The 25,970-nt window shown below is 36.9% G+C and overlaps 1 protein-coding gene across 1 annotated transcript; it reads left to right on the top strand.

The window, feature by feature from the left end:
- The first annotated feature begins 4,147 nt into the window (after positions 1-4,147).
- Positions 4,148-22,884, top strand: LOC140242336 (battenin-like). The gene is made up of 13 exons (XM_072322076.1): positions 4,148-4,287; positions 5,415-5,514; positions 7,363-7,449; positions 8,095-8,174; positions 8,990-9,075; positions 11,033-11,105; positions 11,906-12,049; positions 13,035-13,185; positions 17,716-17,784; positions 18,455-18,510; positions 19,998-20,091; positions 21,090-21,248; positions 22,739-22,884. The coding sequence occupies exons 1-13, from the start codon at positions 4,187-4,189 to the stop codon at positions 22,847-22,849; spliced, it is 1,311 nt and encodes a 436-aa protein (XP_072178177.1). The 5' UTR covers positions 4,148-4,186; the 3' UTR covers positions 22,850-22,884.
- Positions 22,885-25,970: the final 3,086 nt, after the last annotated feature.

Here is a 25,970-nt window from a genome sequence, read left to right as displayed (position 1 = left end):
CCCTGAGGATATACTTCATACATTGCAAGTACTTTAATAGATTTTTTGTGCAACAGCTTTTTATTGAGAATACGGTACAGTGTTTGAAATATCGGTTTTCTACATTTTTATTTGGACAGATACGTTACATACATTTCACGCCACCCACTGCGACAGATATTGCACAACAGCGAGGTGAAAAAGAGCAACACTTCCACATGATTTTTCTTTCTGTGTCAGTGTCTCACAACTTAATGCCAAGTTTTCCGACTGATACGTTACCACATAATCAAAATGCTGAAAAAAATTGTAAATGTTTTGACAAACAAATCGTTGTGTGCTCACAAATTCCAAAGTTCTATTCTATAAAACCCAGCCACTTTCATATTTCATGCAACAACTTTTAACGTTTATTTTACAAGACGAAGCTATGATTCAGCATATCAGTTTTTTGCTTTTCAGATTTAGCAGATACGTTACGTATAATTCAGGGCACCCACGGTGACAAATAATGTTATATAAAACAAAGTGTTCATAAAACAATTTTGCATAGAATGATGCTTCCATAAGAAATTAAAGTTATGTTCGAATGAATAATATTCAGTAGAAATTGCTCTGTAACTTCACCGACAGATTCATTTACGGTACGCCAGATACGGTACCTAACTTTAAAAGAATAAAAAGTAGTTTATGAAAAGCTTCCGAGAAAAGTTTCAGTGTTCTGTTGCATATTTATTCTAGTGTTTTTCAACATATATGAAGAACTACTCAAGATTCATTGATAAGTTGAACAATTATTTATTCATTTTCATTAAAAGGGGTGAGCCAAATACGTTACCATAGGTCAAACAACTTTTTAGTATATCGAGTTCATAGAGACTGTACCTACTTCCTTCTAAGTGCCTGCAAAATATATTTTTTAAACCTTGTTTGCATTATCTATCAAAACTTAATGAATATTTATAGTCAGATGGATAATTATACATTCAGACGTAAGATGACAATATTCTGTGAATGAAGAACTCAGCTTTCACATTTAGGGCTCTTTTCCACTACATTTCATAGTTTAAATATTACGTACAATGTTTAAAATGGTTAACTTGGGCTTACATCATTCATTTTTACATCAATTCATAAGGTAATTAAACAGGTGATATTTATTAATTCATACACAACTAAAATTATTAGTTATATTTTACCAGATACGTTACCAAAGGTGATTCGATGTTTTTCAATAGTTGTCATGATATGACACTTTCATTTGCGATACCAGGTTTTTTTCTATTGTGGTTATGATACACATAGTCTGGTTTCCAGACCCTTTGCCAACTGGACTCCGCGGCGACGAAGTCGCCGCCCCGCGACGAAGTCGCCGCCTTTGCCGAAGGCAAAGGCGCGAGAAAATCAACTTAAACTATACTAGTTTTCGACGTTGAGGGCGTCAATATCATGGATAGCGAAATAATATGGGCAGAGGGTCTGGAAGCCAGACTATGATACACATTGTAATTGACTTTAGAGCGACTACTGGTCAAGAAACTAGGGAGTAGAATCATTCATGAGTCGCACACATGATTGTCTCACAGCAGTTTGCTAAGCGACGGAGTTGTCTGTAGCAGTTTTTCGCTCGATATGACTTCCATAGATTCCTGAGGATTTCACTCTACACTTTAAGGTAATACAACTGCAGTATAAATGCTCGTGGAATGTTTCTATCACACTGATAAGATGATAATTATTCGCTGGTTATTGTATCATAGTTCGCACATTGACTTACACTTACAGAACGTAGTGCAGTCAGTAGTGCAGTGCGCGTAGAGTTATACATGTTGTTCAGTGGATGATTGACGTGGAGGTGAATGTGAGAATTTCAGTGCTGTTGTTCTCAAATTGAAAGCAAGTTTGATTTAGTGTGAAAGGTTATCTGGATGATGAAGGTTGTAGCACAATAATATGTATGATTTAGTTGGAGGTACACTGTACATTGCTGTTTACCGTACATGGGTCACCAAAATAAGGCACGTTCTAGTAGGAACTACATTTTAATGTTTGCTTGATTCCATAGAAACGGTTCCGCGCACAATGGCCACCGAACTAAAACATAGTGGAATGCGTGTTCACCCAGGAAATGCGCAGCCACCAAAACTTGCTACCACCGCCATTTTGTTAGGTCAATTTTTCCTTAGTTATATGGAGTGCGGGCTGTGTCTCCGAAGCGTAAGCCATTGTCATATACAAACGTGCATTGTTACGTCATAATCACTAGCCACTGGACGGCGTACTCTTGCTTGTGTGCGTACCAGTGGCCCAGTCTGACCGCGCCTAAGCGTGCACTCCATATAAGGAAAAATTGCCCTAAGAAGATGGCGACGCAACACGTTAATTTGGCTGCACGGTCTCGTGTTGGGAATAGGGACACGCATTCCACTATGTTTTAGTTCAGTGACAATGGCAGCGGCGGAGTGATATTTTAACCAACATTCTTGGTGATGAGGCACACGCGTAGACTTGAAGTTAGGAGTTTTACAGTATTGTCACGATAGTGCTATTAGTATCACATAGAGTATTTCATAATGACACATACATACGTTTGAAGTACAGTAATGTTCAAAAACTGATCGAAAGGAGAGTTGGTCTATGTTTGAACTGCTTTTAATTCAGCTCATTGTTTGAGTTTATTTTCACTGTTAAATCTCAGCATCTCAGACAGAGTGTAGAAAGACTAACAATGCTTGAAGCAAAACATCAAACTGGTATAATCTGTATTCTTTCTTACATGCATATGCAAAATGGAAAATTTATATTTTTCATATCACTCTTCAATCTCAAAGCATACCACACATTTCTGGTTTTGCTCTCTTTGTTGTAGAGATAACTTTGATTATAAATACACTGTACTATGAATACATTGTGGAAAACATCAGTATAAGAAATGAGAGAAGAAACTCATTTTGTCATTCATCAGTTAAGGTGAAGAAGTTGTGTATGTTTATTATAGTGCAGCATTCCATATGTGTTATATTCATGAATGCCTTTCTTATCTGTTTCGTCTACAGGGTAACCGACACTGTTGTTGAATTTGTCAGTTTGTATACCACAAGAGATTAAAGAAGGCAACAAAGTCAAGTTATACGCCTGATCTATTCTCTTTATTGCAAGTCCATCACAATAGTTATTTCCCCAGGAAAGCAATTCATATTTGTTTCCTGTTCAAATTCCAGATCGGATCGTTCCCTTTGCATGATTTGTGGGAATCGAAACTTCATTTGTAAGAGAAATTTGTTAAAAATACAAAGTGAATCTTAAGGTTATATTTCATTTCAGCAAAAAACATATTTCAACCTACCACACTGAAATAATTTCTACCAATTAGCAAGGGATGACAACATCTTTACCTCTTGAAAAACCCCAATACATGTATCTTTAGGGGGGACAGATATCTTTTCCTGAACAGAAATTGGATCAAAACAATAAATCTAATTCAAAGTTAGGAGTCCATTACAACATGTAAATTTGCGGTAACGTATCTGATTGGTGATCAAAAATCATATATGATGCTCTATTTCAATTCATTTTTACTCAATGAATGGCCATCATTTAGAATGTTCCACTTTTTGTTTCTTCATATTTGACCGGTTTTGAAGTTACCGAAAACACATCTTTGAATGTATTACTTTGTGGTTGATTTTTCGGTTTTACTCACATGGAAATGAACACTTAATCTGAGAATGGCCCTGGAATAAGTAGGCCTATAATCAAACTTGTCGACCGAAAGATTTGTCTGTAGTATCTTATCGTCGGGGATACGACAAATCCCCTGTAGGAGAGCCGTAAAAGTAAAAATAGATGATAAAAAACTCCGGACAGACAGATTTTTCCGCTAATGTACATGTTGCTTAATACAGTATGTGTTGGTAGGTCGGGTACAGTAGGCATATATCTGAAATTTTCAGGTGAGAGGGGTTGTCACGATTACCTTTTTATTTTTGTGGATATAATGTGGATTGGTACCGTAATATGGGTAATTTACCCTGCTTGCTGCAGAGACATGTACAATGTACATGTACATGTCGGCTCCATGTACACATATATGATCTTCTCTTGCATTTAAACTATTAAAAGGGCATTGTCTACTATTATCTCTGTGTTGGATTCTTAAACTACAGATCAACATCAGTCATAGCAGCGGAACACAGGATTGGTCAGAATGGGAGAATCAGATCAAACGGACAGCCAAATTCAGGGCAGCGAGAATGATGGTGTCTCAGACCTGCGCTCGACCATGATTCGTAATTTGACTGCTTTTTGGTAAGAAAGGGAAAAGGGGAAAAAAAAACTTGGATAAAAGAGATGAACCAAGCATGTTTTTTTCTTGTGGCATATGATGTACTTCCTACAGACTGTATTTGACTGCATTTTAGTGACTTTAAGTTTTTAAAGTAGAGTCAGATATGGCTTGAAGGTATCGATGCTATGTATAGAAATGAAACATAAGATGTGCATGAAACTGAATTACAGTAATATTTTTCCTGTCAGACAGCAGAGCTGCCAAGTCTCCCTGATTCTGCAGGAGTCTCCCTGAAAATGTCAAAATCTGTTCATGTCTGGATAAGAGTAATACTTAAATCTCCCTGATTTGAGGGAGAGAGGGGGCGCACAGGTGCCCGCCCCCTCTTTATTTTTTGTTGAAACAAAAGAAATAAAAAGAAAATTGGGGGGGGGGGCATGTGCCCCGTATAATTTTGCAAAGTTGCCTCTTCTTTATGGAATTCCTGGATCCGCCCCTGCTGTCAGGTACAAAGTTTACATATCATGAGCCTAATGCTGGCACGCAATGCAAACTAACCCATGAACGTCAGTAAATCAGTGGGTGAAAATGAAACCACTTTAAAATAAAAACCAAAGAAAATAAGACAAAAAACCAACGACAACGACAGAACTCCTACACCTTCCAAGCTCGTAAGACAGGATGCATAATTTTTTATTTTATGTGCAAGTAGAGCTTAATAAATCAGATAAAGACCTTTTTTGTGTGCGACAATGAAGTTACTTTCATGTTCTTCATTTGGTAGGCAACACTATTTTGATACCATTGACACCAATTGCCAGTAAGCTTTGAAGAACTTGTGGGTCAATCTTTATGAGCTTCACTCTCTTAACCCTTCAGCAACTAAAGATTCCATACCAATGGCCTTAGTTCCCTGGAAGGTACTTCAGTGGTATTACACTTGTACTCTCATTTTGACAACTGTCTAAATTAAAATGCAAAATAGATCACTGCATGTTTATTCTTGTCTATTATAAGTTACATTTATTTGAAAGCCTATTAAGACTTTACCAAGAGACTTGGGTGTCACAGAAATAATTCTGACATAGTTTTGTTGACTTTTGACCTCTTTCATATTACATACTTTAATTGGTTGTTTCGTTAATAGGATATTTGGTATGTGCAACAACTATCCATACGTGATCATGCTTAGCGCTGCCTACGACATACTTGGACAGGCGAAAATTCAGCCCACATTGGCCCCTGTGGTAAGAACATGAAAGGCTTTTGAATTGATAAGTAGTTTAATTTCTTCTCTTTGTAATTACAGTTTAGCATGCAGACCCTGGAAGACATAACTCTGACATGTGTTTGCCAACAAGTCTTACCAGTACACGCACAATGTAGGTTTCCTGTACAGTGCTATGAAAATTGTTGAATGATTCAGTGTTGAAAACTCAAAGACAACAAGTGAAGTTAAAGGAGACCTCTGGATTATTTTCTGACTTTTGCATTTGAACATCTTTAAGTTGGTTATACTGGGTACAGAGTTACATAATTTAATGTGATTAGCATATAATTAAAATGAATATGAATGTTTTCTAAATTCATAACAAATCACAGATAACAAGGATGCTGACATAACACCATCACATAAAAATGCATGATTTGTTGCTCATGGAAACAGAACAAAGAAAGCATGCATACATTGAACTTGCAAATCCTACACAGGTGAACTGGTTAAGCAAGTGGTTTTGTAATGAAATAAATTGCTACAGTACTAGAATATATGTGAGCCCCCTATGTCATCATCCTTGTTCAATGTAATACATGGTTTTGGGTTATGGTTTTTGTGCTCAAGAATCACAATAAATTCCACAAATCTATTCACAGCACTATCAATTTATGTACATTGTACTGCAAAATGTAGAATAATACATTGTCTAGAATGTCCCTTTTCCCCTCACAATCCATCATTGCTTTAGTTAGAGCTACAGTAATTTTATGCCAGAGACGACAACATTATCTTATCAATTTCATGTCAGTGTACATTGTAGGAAATTTTGTGAAGATTCATTTTACGGAACAATCAGGGGCTTTCAAGGTGATGATACAAGAGCAGCACCAATTCGCATTTTAATGCAGTTGCAGCTACTCTAGTATCACTGTCACATGAAAATAGCTGGAACTTTAGAATTCCTTGAAACGCATGTGATAAAACCTCTGTCATGTACACAATTTGTAGTGTGCAGATGAACTTGTGAATTTGCACATTGATTTATGATATGGTCTATTATTGGATAATGGTCATGTCAGTTCTTGAGTTAGATATGAATGCAGCGTACATAATAATGAAGTACTTGACCGTTGTACCAGCTGTATAATATTTCCTTGCTAGAGCTGTCTTGAAACTGTTAGTCAGGTTTTTATGTCATATGATTGAAACCAATGTGAGTGTGTGTCGGGTATAAATAGAATGCAGCTCGGGTGTTGTAGATTCTTGCATGTATGTATTGTAAGGAATGATGACCGCAAGCTTCAAGTTTGATATTCATGTAAAAAGTCTCTGCTCCATTTGATAAGACAAAAAAAAAAGAGCAAATACTCTACATGTAACTTGAAAGTGCCTGTGTAGAGGGGCTGAATGCATTTCAGCGGTTGAAATCACAATTGTATGATTTTTAGCTACATGTACCTGATTCAAGGTTGTATATCATTATTGAGGTATAATTAAAAAGTTAAATACAAATATTGAAAGGTCACAAGTGTGATAGTACAGGATTTTGCACAAGGTGACAGAGAGGCGTTCTATTCAATGAGGCGAAGCCAAGTTAAATAGTGTACTGCATCTCATCTTGCACTGAGTAAAGGCCATACATTATTTGTTTTATACAACACCTCGAACATCAACAGATGTGCTCCGTGCAGATTCTTGAATTTGCACAGAAATGGGAACTATTTTTAGTGAAAAGTGAATGAGATTTGATTCTCTTTGTTTGGTTCTCTACCACCAGATTTTCCTCCCCAAGAGTGCCTAATAGACAAAATCAACTATTGATAATGAATTATTAGTAAAGTGACAGAAATGTTTTTGCTGCTTTTGTTGATTGTTGCAGACAACTCCTGAGACTTTCCCTTTTCAGAATTTGACCAACGGGACTCACCCTGAAAATCCATACGACTGCAACCCAACTAGCACAGCAGTAAGTGATGTTGTGAGCCCCCCCCCCCCCCTCTTTCTTTCTCTCTCTTTCTCAATCTCAATTGACAAATGCCCAAATCTTTAATGCATAAATGTCATTTGTGTTAATTACATAAACTATGGCTGATTTTGCCGTAGATACAACCTCTCTAGTGTTGGCCTTTGCTTCTGTCAGAGGGTCCTTACAATAATACAGAACCCCAGAATTACTAACAACCCCCCCCCCCCCATATGCTGTTGGGCAAAATGAAATATTGTATTGTGAGTCAAAAGCATTGTTCAAGGATGTAAGCACTTGATAGGCTTGAACTTGCACCTGTTTGTTTTTAAAACAAGCCATATCAATTGAACCAACAGTGCTCCTGAATTTCTACAAGTTTCTGTAAAGCAGAAACAATATAGTTTTGTGCAATTTTCTTGAAATCTTCACATAACACATATATGTTATTCACTATCTTGGTATATTGTTTACAATAGATGTCATGTATTAAACTCATTATCCTTTTTCTACACATGCACCCACAAATGACTTTGCCGACTGATTTATGCAAGAACTGCATTGGATTTTGTTATCCACTGATATTTGATAATAAATGTGACTATAATTCATTATTCTCTGATTGTACATTCACTTCCTATTTTTCAGCTTGTGCTACTTTGTGACATAATCCCAAGTATTTGCATCAAACTACTGTCTCCTTGGTTTGCAGAATTCATTCCATATGAGTGAGTATTCTTTCAGTCGCACATAGCGTAGGTTACCAGGCTAGGCATTGCAATGGGGTCTTATAGGCAATAGTTTGTCATTCCTTCACTTGGGTATAGTGGATACATTATTGATCTGTGTTGGTTTTTCGTGATGATAAACAACTTTCAAATGTCTTTTTGCTCGAGTGAGCTAGCTTTGCTTTTGTATTGAAATGATAGAGCTGCCAGTGTAGTGTTTGTTCTTGTGCTTCACAGTAGACATATTTGCGTGAGTATAAAGTGTCATGTATTTTGGAGTTAGCATATTTTTACTTAAATTGTTGTTTCGAAATGATTACTGTTTTTAATGATCAGTATTTTTTTTATGCTGACATTGACATGGTTTGTTTTGGCCCCCCATTTCCCCAACCCCACATAAGCATTCAACTTTATATCGAATCAAAAATATATCTGTGATAATGAAGGGTTGATTAAGAACGAAATTATTGCTAGCAAACAACAAATTATAAAGTCATGAATGCTCTACTAATTAAAAAAAAAAGAAATAAACAGCAAACAGTCATAAAGAGACTTCATGGTTTCTCTCCCCCACTGTTTTGTTTTTGTTAAATGAATATTATATTCCAATATTTTGTGAGGGGAAGCCAAGTGTAAAATCTTTAGTAGCTAGAGTGTAGAGTTGAACATTGAATGTAAAAGAAAGAAAGAAAAAAAGAATGAATGAATGAATGAATGAATGCATGAATGCATGCATGTATGTATGTATGTTTGTACATTTTATGTATGTATGTATGTATTTTCTCACCCTCTTGTTTCTTTGTCTCCCTATTTAGTGCCCGGATATTGATCTGTATCTTTGCAAGTTCCTGCAGCTTCCTCCTAGTGGCTCTCTCCGAGACAATCTCCCTCAGACTCCTAGGTATGTCAATGCCTCTTCTGGTTTGAGTCACAGCCATTTCTCACAATCTCCCCGTGATTTGAAAGAAGATGAAGCATGTACAGTATATACCTCAGATATTCAAATGATAAGGGTGAAGGGTCAGAGTTCAAAGTTAGAGGTTACTCAGTTTTGCTTGGATTGTCATATTCCAGCCCAAACTTCACCCCCCTCCCCCCCCCCCAAAAAAAAAAAAAGTCGCATAGTCCGACATGAGGGTAGTATGAGAAGAAGGAATGAAATTAACTTGGAAATATTTCCTGTCATGCAAACAAGGTTAAAGATCTAACCTGAAGGTCAAAGGTGAAGAAGAGTGAGATGTGAACAGGCGAAGGGCCATACTAATGCCAGAATATAGTGAACTGGGTTATCCCTTGAGGAGGCAGAAGTATCCCAGCAAACTGCACATTACATCCAATGTTTCTTTGAAATGAAATGAAATGAAATGAAATGAAATGAAATGAAATGAAATGAAATGAAATGAAATGAAATGAAATGAAATTTTATTCATATTCCACATAGTGGACATTATATGATGAGATATACAGGGTATAACACATAGTGGATATAATATCAATACTATACAGAGTATATAACATGTATATACAAAATATCGTGATATTCTGAGATAAAATCACACCATGTACAAATGTGGAGGGGACTACTTAGAAGCACTGCTTGTTAAATGTAGTCCCCCTACATATTATAGACAAAATAGTATCAAAGATAAGGCTGAGTGGAATAACAAAAACACCATATATACACTATTTACAAGGGCACAATTATGAACCGTACTATGGATATACAATAAGTCATGTATATGTTACAAAGCACAGGTTTATGTATAAAGTGTTTACAGTGTACATTATATACCATTAGAATAATGAATGAAACAGAAGATAACCTTCCGAGTATACTTAATGAAAGTACTTCTAGAAAACATTGATTGAAGTATACATATACGTTTTATTACCATAAAACTGTTTATCAATACTTATCAAGAAACAAAGTTTTAAGCTTATACTTAAAGCTATTCAAGCTCTGAGCTTGTTTTAGTGAACGATCAAAGGAATTCCAAAGCTTAGGACCAGTAAACATGAAATTTCTGTTACCAAAACTAGTTCTATTTTTAGGAAGATGATAATCATTCGCATTCCTCGTTGAGTAATTATGTATAACATTATTTTTTCGAAACATTTCCTTAAATACAGCAGGGGTAGCGTTAATTTCTACATTGTACATAAAACAACCCAGCTGAAGACGATATAAATCAGTAATCTTAAGAATACGGTTTTCTTTAAACAAGACATCAGTGTGTGATCTATAAGCGGTATTGCATATTAAACGCATCGCTCTTTTCTGCAAGAGAAGTACCCTGTCCATTTTTGTTTGTATTGCATTTCCCCATGCCATTACGCCATAATTAAGGTAAGGAAGAATAAGAGTTGAATATAACATAAGAAGCACTGACTTGGGGAGAATCCGTTTAACGTGATTAATAATGCCAATATTTCTTGACACTATCTTACAAATATTATCAATATGACAATTCCAAGTTAGCTTATTGTCAATTGTAATACTTTAGATAATGATGCAAGCCCATTTAGAAAATGTGAGTGCATGATGGAAATTAATCCTGTATTAATTTAGATTAAGTCCTTTGTACAAGGATTTCCACAGCAGTGGAATGTTTGAGGGTAGGTGGTAAGGACACTCCTTGGTCAGTGGTCAAGATCAATGAGCTTCTTCAAATTGTAAATGAAGTATCACTATCGATGGCAAATTGATGCATGTGAAGTGAAGTTATCCTAGTTGACTGTGTCTAGCACTAGACTGCTCTACATTGTATGTTTGTCGTGAACATCCTATGAGTATGTTTTGGTGAAAATGATTGTTTGACAGTCCAAATTTTGGAACTCTTGTCTCGTTCCTACTCAAGGTATTGGGATCGCCTCATTCGGAGCAGGGTTTGGGGAATTCACCTTCTTGAGTCTCTGTGCCTTCTATAACAAGTGAGGAGTCATTTTACCTTTTGTCCGCGACACGTAATTTACAAATGGTCATGAAAATCTATGTAAAGAGGAATTATTCCTGAATATGTGGATGAGTGAATGCATGCATTAAGATTTAGGAGAACGCTGTTGTTTTAGGAAAATCAGACAATCCCTTTAAAAGTTATGAATTTTTACAGTGTCTGTGCCACTAAAGCTGGATGAAAAGACTACAACAGTTTGTAACGTCATTGCAAGACAACAATAGAAGAAACCCTTAAAGAGAATTCAACAAAACTTTTGTATTTTATAAGAAATGCACATTGCCTTATCTTGTTACAGACACATGGTCAAAGGTAGTGTTATTCCCCCTGCTTTCTAAAAGAGGTATAAAATCAAGTGTCCTTTCATTCTGATTATAGAAATGTCCCTACACTTCAATTTTCTTCTAAGTGCAATAAATCCTGATGCTCTTTGTCCACTGCAATGGCTATCTGCCTTCGCAAAATTTTTGCTCAGAAGAACTCCTTTAAAGCTGTTTATTATTTTTTTTGTTTGTGTCTGTTTGTGTTTGTTTCTTTGAGGGCAGATGGGGATTGATTTGGCCGGACAAAAGTCAGCGAAAAAATTTTTAGACAGAAGCCCAGGATTAAAATGTTTGACTGTTTATTGATAATATAAAAAAAAAAAGAAAGAACAGAGAGCATCTATTAAAGCAGTCCAGCTCCAGGTTCCATTTAACAGCGGAAATAAATGTACAATGTAGTCTTTTATTTCTCTCCCCCTTACCCCCCCCCCCCCCTCCTTTTAATCCATGGCAGGAATGTGGTGTCAACATTTTCTTCAGGGACAGGCGCAGCTGGGTTCTTTGGTGCACTGTGCTACGCAGGTCTTATAGCGGCTGGCCTCTCACCGTCTACCACCGTCCTAGTTATGCTTGTGGTCCCCTGTATTTTAGCTCTGAGGTACACACATTGTTACACCATGAGTAGCTCAGCTGTCATTGTTCAATATCTAACTGTACTGGTCAACAAAACTTTTCCCATACGGGGCATAAAAGGGATGACTTGTCTTGCATTTCGTGTGTACTTTTCATATGATTGTTTTCATGACACATTAGTTGGGATGCACTGTAATGCCCCACTGCCAGAATGACTACAATGCACAGAAAAATAAGCAAAAAAAAAAAAAAAAGCATTTGCTTTAACCAGTTTGCTGTTGTCATGGTGTGTTTTCGCTCCCTTTTCAGAAATGTTCCAAGGAGAACTTTGGCACTCATTTCACATAACAAAATTATGAATAGACTCCTGGCTGTTAAATTACCAGTGTGCATTAAAGATTACTCACAACAAAACAATGTAATAGCGTAAGCCATATTAAGGCCAAAAAATTATGTTATCTAGGGAAAATATGCATGTAGCCTTAGGTCTTTTCACATCCGTCCAATGTTGTGAAATAACACACTCTTTTAGCATCAAGAAATTAACAACTCGATTAGGAAATATTGCACTATGTGATAATGTGAATTTAAATTAGCATTACTTATATGAAAGAATTGATTGAGAAAGTTTTGCAAGTCAAATTTGGGAAATAAAGGGAAATGGCAACATGAGTATGTGTAATGGCACCATTATTTGACAATGTGAATAAATTTTCAGGAAATTAGTTACGGTGTACATACATCCCATGAAGCCTTCTGTGTAAGACCTGCACTCTACTGCAGCCTGTGAATTGCAAGTCTATATCGATTGTGTGAGCATTTTTCTCTGAAGGTGCACTATTACAAGCCAAAATAGCTCAAAAAATTTCTGAGCCAAACCTCTTTTGAGTTGATATGAATAAAATATAATTAACATGCTATAATTTGTGATCATGAAAAAAAAAAAAAATCCCTTGCCTGAATTTTCATTTGGCTGGTGTGTACAAAGGCTTTGTGGTTCACTTTTCCAGTTACTTCCTGCTCCTTGTGAAAGTACCCACAGTTCATCGATGTGACTGGGGTCGGCGTTTGACCCACTACTCGGCTTTGACCAGCAGCTCAGAAGCAGAAGATGAATCCCTCCAACACCTCAAAGTCAGAGAAAAACTTGCAGTCATCAAGGTATGTTGTCTGTAGAACTGCCAAATTATAGTAGTAAAGAAGTTTTCTTTTGTGAGCCCTGGTCCATGTGTCACTCCCTTATACATTTTGTACATGTACCTTTGTGTTTATACTGTTATATTGCAATTGTGTGGCCAAATAAATAATGATTAAAATATCATCGTCAGATGAGGATATGATACTTACCACATGTTATGTGAATTTGATCCAATCCCAACAAATTTGGTTAAAGGTAGGGAATCCCATTTGCACGCCTTAAATGAAGAGTTGTATAAATACAGTGGTATGTTGAAGAGAGTATCAGTTTAGAAACTCCCATAAAGTATTGAAAGTGGAAGGTAACATTTAGTACATTTTTTTGACCGTTAGATTTGAATTGAATTGTTTTCGGGGCTCACCGTAAATTCCAGTACATTACTAGGCTACCTTTGCAGACCCATGTACTGGATGTGTGTGCATCATGTATATTTTGTGAAGAAAGTTCATCAACACTTACAAACATTTCTATATACATTCTTGCCACATACTCTATATGTTATTACATCAGCTCTTGTACTTTTAGATTTGTGTTTATAGATCACAAATACAGAAGAATGCAACAAAAAGGCGTAAGTGTGGCTGACACACAGAACTACTGAGTAGTTGAGTTTTGTGCATTATTCAAATTTTAGATAACTGTTGACTTCCAAATTTCTAAGCAGTGGCCTAAGCAAGTCCCCTGAGGTTCATATTTAATGTTTTGCTGCATTTTGGGAGGTCTGTAAAAGGTATCCCCTACCTTTAAGAAGTGTAGCGTAGTGTTGGTACCTGTTTTTGTCCCCGCCGAACGAGTTCGAGCAGGGGACTATGAAACGGGCTCCGTACGTGTGTGTGTCCGTGTGTGTGTCTGTGTGTCCGTCCGTGTGTGCGTCCGTGTGTGATCAAAATGTTCAATTTGCTACTTCTCTGTCATTTATGAGCCGATTTTGATTCTGTTTGCTTTATATGAGAGCACGACATGGGAGCTTTGAAACTTCTTCACAGAATTTCAGTTGTGACCTTTGACCTTGACCTTTGACCTATATTGTACATTTTGCTACAAAATGCTACTCCTTCGCCATTTCTAACCCGATTTCGATTCCGTTTGCTTTATGTGATGGCAGTAGTTGAGGGCTTCAAAACTTCTACACAGAATTTTGACCTTTGACTTCTTCGACCTTTGACCTTGATTTTTTGACCTGTATTGTACATTTTGCTACAAAATGCTACTCCTTCGCCATTTCTAACCCGATTTCGATTCCGTTTGCTTTATGTGATGGCACTAGGTGAGGGCTTCAAAACTTCTACACAGAATTTTGATTGTTGACTTCTTTGACCTTTGACCTTTATTTTTGACCTATATTGTACATTAGCTACAAAATGCTACTCCTTCGCCATTTCTAACCCTATTTCGATTCTGTTTGCTTTATGTGATGGCACTAGGTGAGGGCTTCAAAACTTCTTCACAGAATTTTGACCTTTGACTTCTTTGACCTTTGACCTTGATTTTTGACCTATATTTTTGACCTATATTGTACATTGGCTACAAAATGCTACTCCTTCGCCATTTCTAACCCGATTTCAATTCCGTTTGCTTTATGTGATGGCACTAGGTGAGGGCTTCAAAACCTGTACACAGAATTTTGACCTTTGACTTCTTTGACCTTTGACCTTGATTTCTGACCTGTATTGTACATTTTGCTACAAAATGCTACTTCCGGCGGGGACATATATTACGCACCGCGTAATGTCTACTTTTCCTTGTTTTAAATAAGTAATGCTTTCCCAAGTTTAGGTGTACATGTAGTCCCATGGGTTTTGTAAAGGAAATGTTATTCATCCAACCTTGAATAGATGAAAAATACAGGCTAATATCAGAAGTGTCTCAAAAATACTGTCCATTTTCAAATTCATCATTTTTGAGAAAACTGCTAGAAATGGTTGTTTCTCACAATTGACACCATATTTGCAAGATAATGAATTGTTTGATTCATTTCAATCTGCATACGAGCCTGGTCATAGAGACAAAGAGTGGAAACACTATTAGTCAATTTAGTATTTTCAGAGAATTGTATTGTCGTAGCATCACTGCTCTTGTCATAATTGATCTCAGCTTTTGACACAGTAGCTCATGCTATCCCAATCCAAAGGTTGAAATCTTTGGGTATTAATTAAATGTCCTTGATTAGTTTACATGTATGTTCAATTTATCTGATAAATTTCAGTTTGTCAGACTTGGTAATTCTACCTCTGGTAAAACCACTGTGGAATTTGGTGTATCGCTGGGTTCTGTTGGAGGCCCACTGCTTTTTTTCCCTTTACATGCAACCAATCAGTAAAGTACTGGTATTTTACAAACATTATATTATTGTTTTGCAGATGACATATAACACCTGTTTTTTCAAACATACTATGTCTTCACTGTCATCCGCCATTGCAAAACTTGAAGCATGTTTGCAAGACGTGAAAATCTGCCATGCATCCAGTGGCCTTAACCCTGAAAAGACGGGGGGGGGGGCCCTCGACATTTTTCACGATAACTCTGTAACGTAAAAATTTCGCGCCGCAACGTTTTATGACTTTTTTCTTTTAAGTCTTGCGCAACTTTTAAGACCAAATTCGCGACGCCTGGGTACACGGTTCTGAAGTAACGCAATATTTTGTAAGTGCATGTCAGACCTGAAATTGCTCAAAAACCTGCAAATTCTGTTGCTGACCAAAATTCATAAATGTATCATTATTTTTACTTTTACTGATCAAAATCAATTGATTTCATGTTGTTTATGATCGGAATAGTGTCGCCGATGATTTCCGTCAGTAAAAACAAAAAAAATAGAATGTTGAAAACAATTAGAAAAAAATGTTGATACTGCCGTCTTTTTGATGTACATTCAATAAGAATCCTACCAAGAGTACCTAGACCAAAAATTAGCAGTTTTGGACCTTTAATTACAGATTTACAGCCGTTTTTTTTTTTTTTTTTTTTTTAATGCATAAATTAGCATGATTAATTTATCAAGAATGAATTTGAATAATTGTGAGATAATTACCTTATGGGGGATGCGCATGCTAATTTTCATTGCAATCACGCGGTCAACGGCCAAGATCTTGGGGGGGGGGGGCTCAATGAGCCCCCCACCCCCCAGTCCTGCGAGGCATCAAAATAGCCCAGTCTTTTTAGGGTTAAACTGAATGATGATTAAACTGAGTTTTTGCTATTGGATTCAAAGCAGACCTATCATGTCATGTTATATCGATAGCACTTGTATCATTCCATCATAAACCGTTCATAATTTAGGCATTATGTTTAACAGGAAATGTCTTTTCAAAGTCATATAACTCGAGTTCAGTGGAATTTTAGCTATCAGTTGCGTAATTTAAGTATCATATGACAGTTTTTGTCCAAATCCGCAGCAGATATAGTGTGCTGTATTCACATTCATGCTGTGATGTTTCTCTTGTTTTGATTTTTTCGAATTCATTGTTTTGTAAATTCCCAAAGAGAAATGTCACAAACTTCCAACAGTTTCAAAATTCTGCCGCTCATTTGTTGACGCTTACTATTAAGGTCAGATTCAGTATCACCAATTCTCCGTTCTTTATATTGGTTGCCAGTTGAAAAGAGGATTACTTCTGAGATTCTGTTTTTAGTACATTACATCTCTCAGATTGTTCTCTTTCCCCGACATCCCTGCATAACTCTATTCCCAAATACAATCCGGCACAAAATACGTCATCACATGCACTGTTTGCTTCAAATGCTCAGAATAAAACATGGATGAGGCATCATGCTTTCATAATAGGAGCCAAACTTTGGAATCAACTACGGCTTGTACCTATTCAATTACGTCAGTTGTCATCAAGAGAAACATTCAAATCCAAACAGAAAACATATTGTTCCTCTCACATAGACAATTCATATAAACTGCAATCTACAATGTTTAAGAAAATTTTGTTCTTTATCAAGTTGTGTTTGCTAGTTAGTTAATTTTTTATTTTTCTCCCTGTTCCATACTTGCCAACTAGTAAGATTTTATCAGATTCAGTAAGATTTTTTACGTTAAAAATAGCAAAATCAGATTTTCTGTCAGAGAAATCAGATTTTAAAAAAATATTTAGATATACTTTTCATGTGTATTTTCTGAAGATTTGACCGAAAGTAAGATTTTTAACTTCAGTTTGCATATAAAATAAGATTTTTGCAATCCACGTGTAAGATATTTCATCTTGAAATGTTGGCAGGTATGCTGTTCTTGTGTTATGTACGCATGTATTTTTCTTGAAGTGCCATGAGCAACGAAAGGTAGACCTGTGCACTATACAAATAGCCACTATTATTAATACTGATAACATTACAGATTGCAATATTTTTCTCCTGCCATAAAAAATCCCCATCGTGATTGTAGGGCAATCAGTATTTCTCTAAAGGATATGTCCTACACTATTTTTTCTCTTGTTTTATTTATGAGACAATCCTCTTGATCTCTTGCTATTTTCTTTCTTCCCATACAGTCAAGTCTGTACCTCATTATACCTCTGATGATTGTGTACATCGCAGAGTATGTCATCAACCAAGGACTGGTAGGTATACTTCTTCACGTGACAAATTTGTACATTGTAATTCATAGATGATCAGTTATTTTTGTGTTCCAGAAATCCTGTTATTCATCCAACATGATTTTTTTTTTTTCACATATTTCTAATATGCACATGTGCACAATTTAGTGCAAATATCAACTGTTCTGCAGGCGGATGCAAACTTGTGCATGTTTTCCCTTTAACACATCACTTGTGTGACCCTGAAACATAAAAAAGGGGTGAGTTTTGGTGACTGAACAATGCGGTTAAAGAGATGAGCCATCCATCTACAGAGCTGCCAACTAGTACTGATTTTCAGTAATTTCTACTGAAATAGGACAAGAATACTGAAGGTTACAAGCAAATTACTGATTTTAGAAATAATCATTGTCTGTGATAAATTCTATAACACTGTTAAGGATTACTGATTTTCACTCAAAAAAGGTGCAATTACTGATTTTCAGCCATCATAGTACTGAAAGGCTTTTACAAAAGTTGGCAGCTCTGCATCTAAATATGGGCAGTGACCTTTGATTTTATAACCAGGTAGGTACATACCAATGTCATATGTACTATGTACCTATTCTAAAATGTTGTTGCTGCCAAAATATAGCTTCATTTCAAGTATGTATAATAGATGATGACAAATTTTTTGTAACATTTTTATCTTCAGTTTGAGTTGCTGTTCTTCCCTGGGGCATGGCTGTCGCACGAAGCTCAGTACAGATGGTAAGCTCATGGTGCTGTATGTCTGCATACTGTAAAACCAGAAATGTTCATGTGCATTTTAATCTTGCAAATTTCTTGAGAGCCAAGATTGCAAAAGTAAAATGCACACGAATAGTTCTTGTCTACACTATGATGCAGAAGATGCCAGTGGCAGTTAGTGAAAATTTCATGGCATGGAAAAAGCCATTGGCTCCAATTTGCAAATTTTCATGCCACAAATATCTTATACTTGTCTATTATACAGTAGTTCATTTTTCAGTCTTTGGCTCACGTGGATTACATATGCTTGTAGCGATTTCATTCATTTTCAGCCATCATTGCAATCTTGCCATTTAATTCATCCATACGTTTGTTATTTTTGACATTTTCATAATGAGATGACAAGAGTGGACCAGTGAGAGAAACCAGGGGGGCATTTCATAAAGAGTTTTGTCAGATATTTTTTTCTGACAAGCATCTGATTGACCAAGAGCAAATTTGTCGGACAAATTTGTCAGACAAAACACTTCATGAAATGCCCCCCAGAAAAGCTGTTTTCTGACACTCTTGCCTTGCAATCCACTTCTTGATGGGCAAGGCCTTGCACAGTGGCCGTCGGTGCTTGAGGAAATACAAAAAAATGAACAAAAGAGAAGCGATTTACATCTGTATCTCACGCGATTAACTTGTAAATGTACTCAGCTGACATAGAAATGTTTTGTATGATTCAAAGCCATGATCACTTTTGAAACAGCACTTTCTTTCTTTCTATTATCATTTATTTTTCAATCTCATGGTGCTGGGGTTGGCAAGCTATCTTACGATACAGTTGTCACCAGCGTGTGGTGTGTGCCATGAATTTATGTCTATATTGAGAGCTTGTTTCATTCACGATAAATTTTGAAAAATTCACACAAGTATATGGTTTGGTTTTGCAATTGTCATATACATGCAATTAAGTACTAGAGTCAGATTGTGGGTCCCTTTTGGGGGATTTCCCAAGAAGTCCTGGTGTATTGAATCACTGCTCTTTGGAAGAGACAAATTGGTGAATACGTAGTGACTATTTAGAATAAAAGGATAAAGGTTGCATGAAAGCCCACTAAAGAAACCCATCAACATAGTTTCTGCTGGAAAGAAGGAATTGGAAATAAAAGGGAGAGAAAAGGGAAAGTTTTTCATTGTTATACTGTGTACGATGTGTATTGTTTTTATCATCACAAATTTTGTGAGATTGCCTAAAAAAGAAAAGGGATAATGTGTCTTTGTCATTTGGTAAAAGTGGTTCTCTATCCTAAATTCAGCCACTCGACAGAATTTTTCGTTGAAGTCCCTGTTTGCAAAATATATGCTGTGTGTGGTAGTTTGAAGCCTGTGTTATTGGGGAAAAAAAAGAAGAAAACACAAGCAAGCAAAGTAAAACAAAAATACAGAAAAGATCCTGCCTTGGAAGAGAAAGATGCAAGAAGGATTATTGTGTATTGGTCATTTACTAATTTTCCTTGCAGGTATCAAGTTGTCTATCAGTTGGGTGTCTTCATCTCACGGTCATCAGTCAATATTTTGTTCATCGAAAAAACATGGATAATGGCCGTCCTCCAGGTAAGAGATGATCTGAATGTATGGATTTGTTAATCCCTTGTATCTATCAGAGATAGGACAATTCCCCATAAATTAAACTGTTGAGGATGGACTGATTTTGCTACAACATGCATTTCCCATAGACACCTGCCCGAGTATACTCGGGACTTGTCTTCAGCGGGTTAACAACTTGATGAAGAATGTTCCTATTCGTGATGGTTTGAAGGTAGTAGCTCTTCTCTGTTAGAAAATTTTTTCCAACATCATTGAAAGTTAATATATATAGAGACACCTGTCCGGTAATCAGGAGATCATTAGTTTGAGTCCAGCCTGAATATGTATGTCCATGATTTGATATCATGGCTACTAGTCTACAAAAACACTGATAAATTTGCTCCTTTTCTACATCTACATGTATGTAGGGCAATTTTGTCAATAGGTGGCATATCATGGAAAGTTTTCTTTTATAGTTTGCTTGGTTTGGGGGTTGTAGGAATAGTAGCCTTTGTACTTGAAAATAGTGAGTTTTGAATTCATTGTCACACATTGATAGATTTGAGAGATAGTTTTCCTCAATTGTTTTATGTAACTCAAATTATGGGATTGTAAAGGTCCATCATGATTTCAGCTTGGACAATGTAGTTATAGTAGGATGTAATGAAAGGTAGAAATGGATAGATGAACGATGTTAATTGATAATGGAGTGAAAGGTCATACTTCATGGTCAAGGGCTGTTGAAATTTGGCTGAGCATGCCAGTTTCCAGTCCTAACCTTATCTTTTTAACAGTGGTGTTTGATGGAATGTAGTTCTGTAAGGCTAGATATGGATGCAGAATTATTTCCTTCCCAAAGGATGGTGGACGGTCAATCCACAAGGTCAATGATCAAATTCAGTAGACTTAATCGGGCTGTTAATGAACAGATGTTGCGATCAGGTGAGAAGCATGAGGAATCCTTTTAACAACCGTGGGCTGCCATCAAAATCCTCTCATCCTCAATCTGTGTTTGGCCCGTGCAGGTAGTGAATTTGATCTTCATTGTGATGCAGCTGCTCTACTTCTTCATCCCCTCTATCTTCATCATCTTTGCCATCATCCTGTACGAAGGGCTGCTCGGCGGTTCGGCGTACGTCTGCACGTTTTACATCTTGCGCACACGGGTGAGCACAACAAACCGTGTATTAATGCTGCACCCAATTTGTACAGTACCCACCCGATAATGGGGAACCTCTGTAGCGAGAATGCCACATTAGTGCAACAAAATTCAGTGTAGCACACTTATTATGAGTTATTGTCACTGCTTGATTGGAACCACAAACCACTTTGTCGGGACATATTTCGACTGAAACACTTCCGTTGTTTGTATTTGATGTCTAAAAATGATGACTACACGTAAATCCTTTGAAATGATCGCAGGGATTATTTCCTTACAGGAGAGTTATTTTCTAGCCAGCTCCAAATAGAGTCTGGCAATTGCTCAGTATGAACATTTGCTGTTGGGCTATAGGATGTTGTGCTTGTGGTCGTATCGAGTGCCATCGTCCACTCATACATGCAATTACTTGCGAGTATGGAATGTTACCTTCCCCATCTGTAGTCCACACTGCGTGTGTGTGGGCCTGTGCATGTAGTGTGTGTTAAGGTGGATTTGTGTTATGTTCTTGCAAGAGGCCTCAATTCAATGGGATATTGTAGCATTTCACTCCAAACAACTGGGAATGCATTTCACTCTGGGCATACTGTATACGCTATAATTTTCGCGTACATAAATTTTCGCGAATTGCCGATGTCACACATTTTCGCGAGTGGTTAAATTCGCGATTGGGGGACCAGGGAAAATATGAAGTGGCAAAGAAAGTGTGAATTTTCAACTTACTAGCAACGAATGCTACCACAGCGACTGGGCTGTGTATACTTCTTATTTACTAGTTGTGAAACGTGGACATGCTATATGTACGTAAACAAGCTTAGCCAGTATGGTCTGTTCGGTAAGCCGTAAAATGTTTGTATCGTCAAGGCAAGGGATTCATTTTGGAAGGTAATATTTTCGCGTGTTGTTAATTTCGCGAATAGCTCCCGACTCGCGAAATTCGCGAAAATAAAACCCACGCGAAATATATAGCGTATACAGTATGCCTGTTTGTTCAGAGTTTTTTACAACAAATGAAGAAGCATGTACCCTCCTGTGATCCTAGGGGTACTTTAGGGATATATAGTGCATCTGCTCACTCTACATATCTAGTGCCTGCATATACATGTAGGTTACTAGTACTTCGCACTATTCAAATGTGGAAATTTTTTTTTTCCTTTTTCTTTTTTTTTTTAAACACATATCCTCCATTGTTGCGAATGCACTGTACACTATATGCACATGAAGCATAATTATTTACATTCTAAATAAAGCCAAATATGAATATTTTTCTTGATGGTTTTCAATTTCTGATTGCAGAACAAATTAAGGTTAATTTTCCGGAATGAATATAGTTTTTTTCCTCCCAGAAACAAATAATGGAGTTTGCCCAGTTACCTTGAGCAAACTGTCACATTCCCAGGTAGAGCCTCTTACAAGAATTTGTCAGGTGTGCATGTGTAAAATGTATTTTGGATACGTAGGTATCAACACTTGTTTCTGTCCATTATCATCACGTTCTAGTTTGAAGGAGGACAGAAAGAGTTTGCCCTCGGGGCGGCATCTGTCTCGGATTCTCTCGGCATCGCCACGGCAGCCATCATCTCCTTTCCGGTGCATAAAGCCTTCTGCTCGAGATCCGTCAAGTAACCAGTCTTCACAGGAGGGAAACCAGAGTATGATATACGCACAGTCAAACCTGTCTCTAGCAGTCACCTCAAACCTGTCTCTAGCAGCCACCCAAGGGAGACGAAAAAAGTTAGCCACTATAGACATGGTTTTGAGCACGGCTTTTGTCTCAGGGGGAATTGTTTTTAGTGGTTGTATACGGCAGATGGCTGCTATAGACAGGTGGGCACCAAGACAGGTTTGACTTTATTTCAGTATTTCTGTAGGTATGATATTTAAAATGTGAAATGATATACATTATTGTAATCCTTTACTGGGGCCACCATCAAGGTCTGTCTCAGTTGATGATGGTACCCTTTAGCATATCCCCCCCCCCCCACCATTTCAGTGTGATATGAATGCACAACTCATTATCTCCGCCAAGGAATGACGCTATGCTTATGTTGACGTTGATTTGTCTGTTTGCAAGATAACTCAAAAAGTTGTGAACGGATTTGGATGAAACTTACAGGAAAATTTAATAGTGACACAAGGAAAAGATGATTAAATTCTGGTAGTGAGCTGGGAATTTTTATGAATTTTTGAAGAAATTCTTAATATTTTGGCAAATAAAATGTAGGGTCAATGAACTTTTGAGTTCAAGCTGCACATATGTGAGGTTTGCATATATGCCCACTAAAGCTTTGTTTCACTCAATTAGCTACGCAGTAGGAAGCTTATGAGGTAAACACTTCTAAGCTTTCTTTTTTTTAAAGCTATCATTGGGAGGGATGCTTGTATGGTTGGAAATGAGCTGCTTGGCAGAGGTCTTCTGAGCTCTACGAGTGCTTTTCTATTTTTTATATTTATATGTTCTTTTGTGTGTGAGACAAACGCAGTACTAAACATGTGCTATGGTCTTTTTTCTGATTTACTGACATCATGTAACATGTTTTTAAGTTCATTGTACTTGAATTATTGTTTTAGCCACAGGAAAAAATTTAAAGTAATAAAATTGAAACCAAAACAAGTCCAACAAAGCTACTTGGTCATGTTTATCCTAAACGCTCCCACCAGATTACGAGTAAAGGACAAGGGAAGTATTATTGCAGTGGTTGTCTGTCGTTTGATTTTCTCTTTGGAGCAAAGTAAATAAATCCAAATTAAGATGTATCATTCATCTTTCCCCTATGAGCATTCGAAACAAACTTGCACACTCATTCAACAAAAGAATGTAACTTGTACTAGGCACTTCATATATAACAATTTTAGTGAGAAACCTTGTACTATAAGATATGGAATGATATGCAAATGTATGAAAATGGGTCGCAGGTTACAAATAATTTTGCGCTCCTTTAATCCAAGATTAGATATTATCGCACAGAATATGTATAAAATAAAAGGTACAGTAGACTGGGTATTTGTCTTTATGTGGAACTGAAGTGTTCTGCAAGAATCGCTAAGAAAGTTCTTTTTACCTCTTTGACCTCCTGGACCGCTCATGGCCGCCCCTCTTGTAAAACTGATAAACTGTGCATGTACGTCTGTACACATCCATCTTTGCAATATGTACCTTTGTTTTTTAATGGTTTGTGGGAATGGTATGTGACAATGTATCTGTCTGGTTCATATCATCCTAGTATCAACTGATTATTGAATTTGATCTGCTTCAACCCTCCAAACCTGTGCATTTCTATACGTGTGAACTTACGCGAATAGAGGTCTGGTGAAATCCTATTACGAAACCTCTGGGCGCTAGAAGGTAATAATTGTTGATATAATGATCCCCCAAAGTGCCTCAATCCTATTGACAGACAGTTTGATTTATCAGGCCACTCTTTTTATCTGATTTGCTAGTGTGGTGTCCTCTTAATTCTTTGTTCTGCAGACATTTCTGTGGATCAGTCTACAGTGCAATTCTGTTCTGTCATGATGGTATGCAAAAACTCCTTTTATTCTGAAATGTTGATTTGCTCCATTTAACTCGAGGCTTTTCACACTACAAATGTATATCTAATGTATACTGTAATGGGGAAAAAAGTAAGTTGTGGGTCTTGTAACTTTTGTAGACAGTAATTTACTGTACTATGCCATGCAGTATACATTTGTAAGCAAACCCGATTACGGGAATCTTTTAAGTATGAGAGAAACATTGAATATCATGACTGTGGGTATTTTTATATTTCATATTATACGTATATTATTTTTTGTTTTGGAGTCTTCCAAGGGACATGTAGCAGAGAACTGTTTTGATAGAGTCTTTCACGTTTATTCCTTCTTCTTGCCAGTTGAATTTTGTTGGCTGCTGCGAACCAAAATAAGCAATATAGTTTCATTGGATCTCACAGTATAGTTGTGCCTTTTCATGTTAGGTGCATTAAACTGTCAGCACAAAAATTTTAGCACATGTTATCTGACAATTTGTTGTGCCTTTCAAGCTTACATTCTGAGCTGAAGGCTGTAGTGAGTTGTTGCAATCATTCAGCGCCCGTCGTACATAAGTGTTTTGCCTTTTCAGCTCCTTTGTGGGAGCCCCGTGATGGATTTTAAAACCATTTTTTAAAAACCAATTTTCTGTGTAGCCCCAAAATCAAAGAATCTTTACAGAGGATGGCTAGTAACTGATCAGTGGGAATCGGTGGAAATGCTTGGGGATGATTGTTCCAATCCTTGTGGGATTCATTAAGAGTACATTATATATCTATTGTTGTGTGAAAATTATTTGCTTCAGAATGGTCTCATATTCAAGTGATGTGCAGTTTAATGTTTCCAGGTTAGCATGCCTGTACATTGACGGGGCGATCATTAACGGCCTGGAAACATCAAATTGCTCATTACTTGAATATGAGACCATTCTGAAGCAAATAATTTTCACACAACAATAGATATATAATGTACTCTATAAATGAATCCCACAAGGATTGGAACAATCATCCCCCAGCATTCTCACTGATTCTCACTGATCAGTTACTAGCCATCCCCTTTAAAGACGTTCATCTCTGCAACCAGATGAGACACAATGTAGAGCCAAGTAAGTGCTATGAGTATTGTATCCCGCTACATGGGTGACCATAGCATCAAGTTTGTTCATGATAGATTTAGGGATGTCCCCATGGGGGCCCTGAGAGGGTGTGACCAAATTGAGGGCTATTTTGATCTCCTT

Source organism: Diadema setosum, chromosome 2, assembly GCF_964275005.1.
Source record: "Diadema setosum chromosome 2, eeDiaSeto1, whole genome shotgun sequence".
NCBI lineage: Eukaryota > Metazoa > Echinodermata > Echinoidea > Diadematoida > Diadematidae > Diadema > Diadema setosum.
Note: the sequence above shows the minus strand (reverse complement) of the source record. Positions and strands in the feature narration are given on the sequence as shown.

Bases quoted from the DNA above. Each gene is read 5' to 3' on its own strand.
- LOC140242336 (XM_072322076.1), top strand. From the start codon at position 4,187: ATGGGAGAATCAGATCAAACGGACAGCCAAATTCAGGGCAGCGAGAAT. The intron at 12,050-13,034 runs GTACACACATTG...TCACTTTTCCAG, and splicing joins CCCTGTATTTTAGCTCTGAG to TTACTTCCTGCTCCTTGTGA. The intron at 21,249-22,738 runs GTATTAATGCTG...GAAGGAGGACAG, and splicing joins GGGTGAGCACAACAAACCGT to AAAGAGTTTGCCCTCGGGGC.